Raw genomic sequence first — 10,601 nt, 5'->3', positions numbered from 1 at the left:
GAACTCGAGTCCCAAGCTTATTGATGAACAGTTGGGTCGATAAATGCATCATAATGTATGCCAAAGCATAAATCTTTACAGTATTCTCAGTGGTATCAGTTGGAGAATCCAAAATCTCCCTTGAAACTAGGTATCAATGATAGTGTATTTCATAATATACTTATCAAGAGGAAGCTCACCAAATGACCAAATAACTTCTAAATAAAATCTATGCAAACTTCCCTTCAGGCATAAATTTCTCAAAATCTTAAAGACAGTTTACTCACAACCTCACCATCTATTGAAAGATCAAACTAATAATCAACATTCTACAACGTGATCGTACACTCCCCAAATGACATATGATGAATGTGCTTCTTTGGACGACACCACTTTATAAATGCACTAATAAGGACCTCATCGAACTTAAACCACTACTTATGAAACCTGGCAAGATGTTACAACCTAGCAAGTTAAAATTAAGGGATAATGCGATCATGTAATGGCATCTTCTACTGCCTCGCCATATTAATGATACAATGGCTCGACCACAAAAAAAATCACACAAAATGCATGCATATATTTAGATCATGTTCAATCAAAGCTCAACCCAAACTAATAGCACGTTCGGATTAATTTTTTAAGACCAATCTCACATGCTCAAGTATACAAGTAATCGATTCTTAAACACAATGTATCACAACCAAATTTCTAACATCGAACAATCACCTATATGCCGCTCTATTAATCTGACATGAGCTATAAGACAAGTCTACAATTATCAATATGTTACCATCTAACATGATATAACAATATAATTAAAAAATTAATAAATCGTAACACATGAGCAATTCACACTAAAAATATCTATTATACTCAAACCACTATAGAAAATAATTAAAAATATTAAAATTACTAACCCCTTGATTTATGACACCTACCGTATGGGCAATCCTATTTATTTAGTATAGTTGATCCAGATAATCCCATCACTTTTTGTTGCGTGTTGCAGTGAATCTCGCTGTGACATCTCTTGGCAGTGTTTGAGGATGCTAAATCGTAACTTTAGATAATGTTTTAATCATCTAGCTCTTCTATTAAAACGGCTTCACACCAAATTTATATAACATCCTGCTTCACATTAATTCGTGAGATTTCATTATGATTTCACACTAATTCGTGAGATTTCACCATTATTTAAACAGTGTTTATATTAAACCGTGGCCTTTCACTATGATTTATCCACATTGCACAAATCCCACAATTTACCTCCCTGCACCTATGGTAAATCGCTGTGTTTGCTATGTTTTATGTTAGTAGCTTTTCACGAACATAAATTGTATTCAGTGTAATTTATTGCATTCTGCACATAAAACAGATTCAGATACCATGATTTAGCCTAGATTTCTCTTTGTCATTAATCATTGGTTTTAGTAGGTAGTTATGAACAAAAGAAAATCGTTAAATCCACACAATTTACATAATAGATTGGCGGACAAACATGTATTGGAATCGCTTTTAGAATAATCATGTAGTTTTGCTTCCCAAATGATTTATACAAGTAAATTATCCTGAAAAAGTATACAAATATCTAAATAACTGCTACCATTGTTTATTTCCTAATGTGTGACGTATAGATGCATACCATGTACTAGTGACTTGACAAGAGAAATTGCTACTTATTTCAATAGGAGCAGGAATTTGTTTCTCTTCAGTAACTCGCTCTAATTTTTGTGTTAACCACTATGCACAAAAATCTTAAAATATCTAATCATCTTTTTGGGTTAATTTTCCAGGGAATGATATATCTAGCATTTTGGGCAGGAGCAAGTCTTATATAAAATCATGATAAGAAATGGGGATGTGGTAGAGTTACGAACTTAAAGCTTCAACTGCATTATTTACTGCTTTCAACAAGTGGAATTCATCCATTTCTGAACAAGAACCAATTATCTTTGCCAACAATTTCTAACTATTCAAATATTATACATATTTCTGAAAATAATTAAGGAGATAAATAAAACACGAGAAACAATCCTAGTTCTGTAATATTATGAGTACTCTGGCTGGGTGACAAACCGTGAGTTCTTAACCAAGGCCTGTTCCTGCCTCCTTGTTAGGCGCATCAGCCTTAATGCGTGGTGGCCTCACAATTCGATCAATAAGCCCGTAATCAAGAGCCTCCTGTGCGTTGAAGCGTTTCATCCTGCCCAGGTCTTGGGTGATCTGAATGCCATTAAAAATTAGTTTCAAATGATAAACACTTATAATTTAATATAAGGATTTGGATCCTCTAAAGTTTGAATTTCACTTTAGAGAGTAAAGTGTGATCTTCTACCATTGGATAGTTTCTCTTTCATATTTATTCTTGGTCCCACCTATAAAATCAATGGTGAGAAATCACACTTTACTCTCTAAAGTGAAATTCAAACTTTAGAGGATCCAAATCCTTAATATAAATACCCAGGAACTGACACAAATGATCATAAAATGGAAGCAAACTACAAACTTAAGGGCCTATTTGGTTTCCATTTCCACTTTCAGTATTGTCTATTTTCAAGATTATGTAAGGGAAAGAGAAAACAATAAAATCTTGATTGTTGTCATTTTTTTCCTCGCAAAATCATCAAATTGGAAGTAGAAACTAAAAATAGAAACCAATCAGGCCTTAAGTTTTTAAGATAACAGGTTTTCATGTTCATCTCCATGTATTTCATTGTTGAATGAACTGACCCTCTCAACAGGCTGGCCTGTTTTCTTAGCCAACTCGTTAAAGAGGTAATCTCTGATTCTTAAAAGCTCATTTGCTTCATTGCGGATGTCATCAGCCTGTCAAAATTTACAAGGCGTTAGCATAAAGAGTAAAAGCGATCATATTCACACATCTGAGGAGTGATAATAACCTCAATCTCAGAAGAGATATCTACATACCTGACCCCGAGCAGCTCCCGCTGGAGATTGCAAAGCAACTCTGGAAAGAGGCATTGCAAAGCGGTTGCCCTTAACAATACAGCAGACCATCATCACAAAGTTAATAGATGTCGGGAACTATTTTCATAACCCATTAGACATCAACAAACACAAATACAAGCACATCACAACAAATTGCAGAAAAGTAAACAATACAACATGAATGTGACAACACAATGGAATGGAACAGAAAGTGGAAGCTTAAGATGCAAATAAGGATGGACTTCACAGTATAAATTAGGAGACTCTGGAGAGAGATACTGCCACTCCCTTTTTGTGTGATTTTTCAAAATTATGTTCCATCCTCGCTATTTAATTTTCCATAGTGATGAGAGAAAATTTTCATTGTGAGGGTAATTTGGGAATAATATTCGTAGAGGATTGGCATTGTCAATTAGGGAGTGGATATTGGAGTGACAATATCCACTCCCTATCAATTACCATTCTTTTCTTTTTTACTGAATTTTTATAAAGAGTTGGAAGGAGGGAGATCGGGCCTTTCAATGTGATCCCAAGTCTGTATATAGTAGACTGCCCCCCCTATTTAGATTCAAACTACAAAACTTTCCATCTTTTACCTTGTAACAAATGTAACACAATTGATGTTACTAATAACAAATTGACACATCCTATCAAGAACGCACTAGGCAGCACATAAGCAGCATAAGAAAATATTTCTTCATTTTTTTTTTCTTGTTATATTGACTACTGAGTGATTTATTAATGCTCCAATTATTTCAACCGTCCCCTTATCTCAGGCATAATTTTTATTCATATTAATCGTGAAGAAACAACTGTAAGATGCAACAATAAATCTCGTCAGTCACACAATGTCATGCATGATTACATGATGTTGGAAATCACTATAACCTCTGAATCAAACAGAGAACTTTCACAGTTTGTATTAACAAATACTCAGATAGTAATATAACTCGATACCTTTTCTCCGGCTGCAAGAAGAAATGCTGCAAGATTATAGGCATAGCCAACACAATGGGTGGTTACAGGACTTTGCAAGCTCTGCATAGTGTCATAGATAGCCAAGCTTGGTGTAAGCTGCACAAATAACAAGCTTAAGCATGTTAAAAACATGACTAAGCAACACAAAGGTGGGTACAAAAGAGAAATATTTAATTGACTAAACATCTAACACTAGAAGAAAACTTACATCTCCACCAGGACCATTGATGTACATATACATCCTCTTGGCGTTATCTATACTGTCAAGATACAGCATGGTTGCCAATACTTGGTTACTAAATTCTTCATCTATGTTTTGTCCAATGAAGAGAACACGCTCTCGATACTGCATCCAATAACCCTTTACTTTTAGAAATGTTTTAAAGAGTGATGGAAATCATAAGAAAACTAGAGGTTCATGTGTAACGATCTATTTCTATGTGAGTATGTGACGCAATGTTAACCAGCATCTTTTAGATGCAGAAAAACATAATATTAATGATATATATTAAGATGTATTATTGACTTACAAGGGCATTCCACAAATCAACCCATTGCCAAGTTCCTTCACCAGGTGTCCTATAGGGGACTCTAGGGGTCCCTATGGGCATCATTCGAATTTGTGCCCTTGCTGGTTTGTGATTAGTATACCTGAAAATATGCAAGATTTATACACCTTGTATCAGTCTCTTAATTAAAAGACGTGTTTGACATTAGTGAAAACTCTTCTAAGTATATCGTTTTTATCTGATATAAACTATGCTTTATTTGTTAACTTCACTTTCACTATGTCAAAGATTATCAACTATTGTGTAAAGCCGTAAAGACTAAAGAAGATTCTTCATAATTCAAATTTGTTAGAACTTACAAAAAGAATAATCCTTGTTATAATATATAACAGTAATCATGACAAACTCAATTGCAGTTAAAAGTTACTCGCTAATCCAAACAACAATATCAAAGATATGATACAGCATAGCTTTCTGCAACAAGAAAAATTGCATTAGAGTGGACCGAACACATTATGCTGGAAAATTTGGCAATCAAAGGGATGTACCTACAAAGCATACAGTAGCAACATAACATAATAGACCAACCACAAAATTTAAGCATAAAGAGACAATTCACTATTGCTTTCAATCTTCAAATTTTGCAAAAAGACCGTTCCTTCATGGAATGTATCAGCTGAAAGCGCACAATTCTAGGCATATAACCAAGTATATGTTAATTGCACATATGAATACAGGTATAAGAAAAGCAATTCAAATACAAAACTATCATCATCCATGCCAAAGCTTATTTTTGCAAAGTTAAGCACACACCAAAAAATGGCACCAATTCAAAATAAGGCAAACTGCAGAAGCTAAAGAACAAAACTTTCTCCATTAACAAAAACAGAAAAAAAAGAGAAAAATCACAAATGTGGTCAGACAGTTACCCGCAATGCAGACTCTTGTGAACTTTTCCGTAGAACTCAGCGGAGACATTAGGTTTACACGCAAGGGAATTAGGGATACTTGGAGATTGAAGTTTCAACCCTGAGTAGAGTTTTGTGGCGCAACTGCCACATCAAAAAGAGAAAATAAAGAGTCAGTTAGTAATTTAGAGAAACTGTGGGAAACACACAATGGGAAGGAGAAGCAAACCTAGGAGGTGCAGCAGCGGTGATATAGGGTGCAACCGCCATATTAGCTTTTTGAGGTAACGAAGAGATAGGAGAGGGGGGAACGCACTATTTGAGCTTGAAGAAAACTTCAACCAGATACAACACTCGCTCAGCTCTGAAGATGAACTTCAACGACCTTTTGATCCTCCCTGGAATCAGAACCTCCTTCTTTTATTTATTTATTAGCAATGTTACCCAAGGTTGCAAGAACCGAACCGGTCAATGAACCGGTGAAGTGACTGATTCAATAGTTTAATAGTTCAATCAGGGTTCAACCGGAGTTCAACCGATTTAATTAAATATAAAATAAAATTATTAAAAATTTAATACATAATTTGAAATATTTAAATTCAATGAATTGTAAGCTAATAAAATTCAAAATTTTACGATTTCACATAATAAATTATCTATAATTTACCATTAAAAGTTCCAAATAGCTTCAAACATCAAAATTTATAACTAAAAATAAAATCAAAATACGCATAAGTAAACTAACACAAGTATTCAATATTAGTTAAAATCAATTATTTGATATTCTTCAAACCAATTAAAAAAGATAAAGCCGCAGGCGCAGTGGCATATGGAAAAGACAAAACCGCAGGTGCAGTGGAATACGGAAAAGATAAACCTCTGGTGAGTACGAAGGAACTAAGAAGCAAGCAAACAAAGCCTCCAATGCTATCGGAGAAACCGTTATAACCGCTAAAGATAAAACATCAGCCACTTATGACCAAGCTAAACACAAAGTCGCTGAAGCATATGCTTCTGCCAAGAAACCATGACTTCATACTTTTGGAATTCAAATTAGGGAAAGAAAGAAAATAAAGATAGCCTTAGTAATTAGGGCATCGCTGTAGTGTTGGATATTTTAGGACCCTATTATGCATTAAGTGTATCGTGAAAAGTTATGTACAATCAATTTTACGTAAAGTTAATAGTTAAGAACGTTAAATAATTTGATTATTTTAACTAATTTTTATTTAATGACTCTCAACTATCAACTTCACATAAAGTATGCACCTGAATTTTTATCTAAATGTATATACGAAAAAATAAAAATCAATATCGTTAAAAAAATTATGACAATTAGCACTGGTTGTAGTTTCAAAACAAGTACTTTAAATTTATAAATTTTTTACATAATTGACTGGTATGATCAATATTATTTGTACTTTTTTTGTAAGAGTAATGATCAATTATAAAATACTCAAGCAATTGAAATTATAAACATGATTGTTTTTTATGAACTTGAGACAAGTAAAAGGACAAATTAAATGGACATTTTGTAAAGAGTTGCATATATTAGATGGAGCTATTATTTTAATAACTCTAATTGCAGCTTGATAAAAATGTTTTTTGTTGTAAGTACTATTCTTAAAATATTATTGAAGATGGAGCAACTTATTTATAAAAAAAAGACAATGTTTATGGTGTTAGTAAGGTATTATTCTGATTTGAATTTGTTTTGATCTTACGCCTGATGAAAATTCTGGGAATGGCTAATATTCTTTTTTAAGCATCACATACAACAACAATTTTAAGATGTTTTGAATTCAGTGCCATCTCATTTTAAGATATCAAAATTACCTTTTTGGCAGTTAAGAGATAATTGATGGTGTAATTTGATTTGTTATGTTAAACAATTTCAATAAAATGTTATCACTTTTAGCCAAGGTTCTGAAAACCGGACCGATCATCAAACCGTTTTAGTCACTGGTTCATTGGTCCAACCGGTCCAATCGGTGGTTCAACCAGAAAAATCGTTTTAGAATAAAATAATAAATAAATTATAAAGGACCAAAGATGAGGGTACTCCAAGAACTCCTATTAGATGTAACAGCATTCAACATTATCACATTCTCACACCCACACATACAAAGCCTTAACTCAAAGAACAACCACAACAAGTGACTTGGAAAGAAAATGTAAACACCGAAACAATCACAAGCATACAGAACATGTGAATATTATTATAGCAAACATAATAATAAAATAGCTCTTCTAATGCGTCTCCGAAAATATCCCAAATCAAGAAAACTACATAATTTGATCCACTTGATTCAGAAAGCTACATATATTAGAAAAATTAAGAATCAACTAAAAGAAAAAGAAAAGGAAGGCCTGGTTGATTCGATTCAATTGCCTGAGATGAAGAATCAAACAGGGCTGAGAAGCTGAGAGTTTAAATGTTAAACCTCAATATTCAAATAGCATGATCCATTATTGTTATTATTACACCCTTCTAATGCCACAAACTCAATATATATTATAGTCCGTTGACACTTGTGTATTCACAACTTGGCATCATCATTCTAATTCATACCTTAAGTAGAAGAAAAAGTCCCAATCAGCTTTTGTTACAATTTTATCCAGAGAGTTGGGGTTTTGGTTTGGAGTTCATGCCAATGATAATGACGAGAGGGATGAATCCGTGAATCAGTCACATAGGCAGGGCAAATTTTAACAAAGTTCATCACAATGATTAACAACAACAAAAAGCACTGAAGGAACACTCAGTAATATAGGCATCACAATGATTAACAACAACAAAAAGCACTAAAAGAACAGTGAATCAGTAACATAGGCAGTGCAAATTTAAAATTTAAAATTTATCATCAAATACAATCAGTGAGCAAAGCCAATCAATCAAGCACTGACTGAGCATTCTGTTCTGATTCTGTGACTGGGAAGCAACAAATTTAACAAATCCTAGTAAAGTCCCGATTTACAGCAAAAAGGCAAATTTATTAATTACCAATTCAGCAACATGCAGAAATACAGGGAGAAGGGAAATCTGGAAAAGAGAGAACACTAAACCAAAACATTAACCAATAATCACAAAACACTAAACCTTCACCCAGCAATTACAAACAAAGCCAGCAATTACAAACATTAGCACATTATGAAACATTCCAAAACGCTAAACCTTCACCCAGCAAAACCAGCAACTACAAACAAAGCCATCAGTCAATTTGAACAAAAAAATTAAGAGCCATCAGCCTACAGCATTCAACAATATTGCAACAAACAAATTAGGAGTCATCAGCAACTGGTAAACCAGTAAAACACTATCAGAGCCATCAGAGTAAGTATTACTGACTAAAACACTAAAACAGAGTAACAGAGTAAGTATTACTGACTAACAGAGCAATCAGAGTATAGTGAATACAAGACAGAGCAATCAGAACCATACATACAAATTTGCAAATTTGTAAAATTTCCACCATTAACCACCAGCAAATACAAGGGAATACCAAAGTGGAAACCAAGACGGAAGACCAAAGAAGAAGAATTGAAGAACCAAACTTCAAAGTTCAAACCAAGACCGAAGAAGAATTGAAGAAAAATGGAACAAAAATTGAAGGAGAAGACCGAAGATGAAGACGAGCCACTGACCTGGGTTCCGTGCCGAGAAGCCAGCGAAGATGAAGAGTACCCGCCGAGTTACTGGGTTAGGGTTCGACGACCTGGGAACGGCGGCGCTGACGACCTGGGGACGGCGGCGGCGCTGACGACCTGGGGACGGCGGCGGCGCTGACGACCTGGGAACAGCGGCGACGATGGAGGGCTAGGGTTCCTTCGCTTCAGAGTTCTCCAATCTCCGGTACAGGGAGTATAGTGACAAGTGATTAAATGAATGAATGATTGGGGGAAGAGGGATGGGGGGGGTTTGGTTCACGCGTGGTTCCCTCTTTTTCAGCGGTTTTTCTTTGAGCGTTTATCCGTGGAGGACCGGACCGCTTGTATCGCCGGTTCCCAGTTGAACCGGTTTGACCGGCCAGTCCGATCCGGTTTTCAGAACCATGCGACTTTTCCATATGCTGCTGCGCCTTTTACTTTCTTTGAGGCACTTGAAGCCGTTTCTGAAGCGTACTGGGATGCATCTACACAGCACACAATCATCAATTTTTCCAAAAATAATACTCAAGTTCTAATTAGGGCTTTAATGTTTTATATATAATAACATATAAGATGAACAATTTAACAAGGAACTACTTCAATTCTCATTTTTCGTATTTTAAAACTATCACTGTGTTTGGATAATGAATATTAATAAACCAAAGAGAAAAATTACTTGTTCTTGTGATGTTCAATTTCTTGTTTGATCTTGGACTCATTATTTATTACCTAAAGACACTCACCCGATGCTGCAGATTTAACTTTTTCCGTGACATTGGAGGCTGCTTCTTTAGCTTCAATCTTTGCGTTCTGTGCTATTTTGGCTTTTTCACTGCTTAACCTTTTCTGCACTTGGTCATCATGTATGTTCTGCTGTTTTTGCGCGTCATTACTATTCGCCTGGAAGTGTAGCTACGTTTATGAATTGGTTCACTGCCTCACTAGTAACCTTGACTGCTAACATGCTTCTAGAATGGAGTAATCCAGATATTCTTTCCTAGCTCCCTAGGCCACTTTATATATTCATATTTAACATTTCTTCTTTGTTTATTATTTTCTCTTTATTTGCAAATCACTTTTTTAATCGATGGCCAATGCCATTTCTTTTTAAGTTGCCTTCGTATAATAAAGAAGGAAAGTTTAATTTCTAAAAGTTATATTTTTAGGATTAATTTTTTTTCTTTTTTTTTTTTATGAAGAGGCTACAACTTTTTATTTTGACTTAATTTAATAGAATCTTGTTTCAACCAGGAACATTCACAATTTATGCAACCTTTTCTGCCATCACCCTTGCTTTTGCAATACTATGGATTTCTGAGACCAAGGGCAAAACATTGGAAGAAATTCAGGCATCATTTAATATATAATTATGTTGATGACTACAAAATACATATACGTGGTATTTTAATTGTTTATTGTATAGTAAGCTTCAATTTTGTATGCACGGGAGATTCTAGACAGAATAGTAAAATTTCTATGCTTTGTGACATTAAAAAAAGTGTTACCGTGCAATAATAAATTCATATACGTTTAAAATATGAACAAGTAATAACGAGTTATGTGGAATTTATTTTTTACGTCAGTATTTAATTTTTTCTTTTTTAAATATATATTATATCACCATTTT

The 10,601-nt window shown here is 34.3% G+C and overlaps 1 protein-coding gene across 2 annotated transcripts; it reads right to left on the bottom strand.

The window, feature by feature from the left end:
* Window positions 1-1,859: 1,859 nt before the first annotated feature.
* Window positions 1,860-9,953, bottom strand: LOC130955622 (ATP-dependent Clp protease proteolytic subunit-related protein 2, chloroplastic-like). Of its 2 annotated transcripts, none has more exons than XM_057882523.1 (10): window positions 9,718-9,953; window positions 8,972-9,459; window positions 5,556-5,814; window positions 5,348-5,470; window positions 4,440-4,560; window positions 4,118-4,255; window positions 3,889-4,005; window positions 2,911-2,979; window positions 2,713-2,808; window positions 1,860-2,205 (listed from the first exon to the last, which is right to left on the bottom strand). In XM_057882523.1, exons 3-10 carry the CDS (start codon window positions 5,594-5,596, stop codon window positions 2,068-2,070), a joined length of 843 nt encoding a protein of 280 aa, XP_057738506.1. In that variant the 5' UTR covers window positions 5,597-5,814; window positions 8,972-9,459; window positions 9,718-9,953; the 3' UTR covers window positions 1,860-2,067. The 2 variants fall into 2 exon arrangements, with proteins under 2 accessions (XP_057738506.1, XP_057738507.1); XM_057882524.1 differs by having other exon boundaries at window positions 5,556-5,724.
* Window positions 9,954-10,601: the final 648 nt, after the last annotated feature.

Source organism: Arachis stenosperma, chromosome 10 (genome assembly GCF_014773155.1).
Source record: "Arachis stenosperma cultivar V10309 chromosome 10, arast.V10309.gnm1.PFL2, whole genome shotgun sequence".
Lineage (NCBI taxonomy): Eukaryota > Viridiplantae > Streptophyta > Magnoliopsida > Fabales > Fabaceae > Arachis > Arachis stenosperma.
The sequence above is the reverse complement of the archived record's forward strand: the minus strand, read 5'-3'. Positions and strand labels throughout refer to the sequence as shown.

What these genes read in the sequence shown, in the direction of transcription:
- LOC130955622 (XM_057882523.1), bottom strand. Translation starts at nt 5,596, where the DNA reads ATGGCGGTTGCACCCTATATCACCGCTGCTGCACCTCCTAG. An exon ending in CACAAGAGTCTGCATTGCGG is followed by an intron (nt 4,561 to 5,347) that starts GTAACTGTCTGA and finishes GCATATTTTCAG; the next exon opens with GTATACTAATCACAAACCAG. An exon ending in TCAATGGTCCTGGTGGAGAT is followed by an intron (nt 4,006 to 4,117) that starts GTAAGTTTTCTT and finishes TTATTTGTGCAG; the next exon opens with CTTACACCAAGCTTGGCTAT.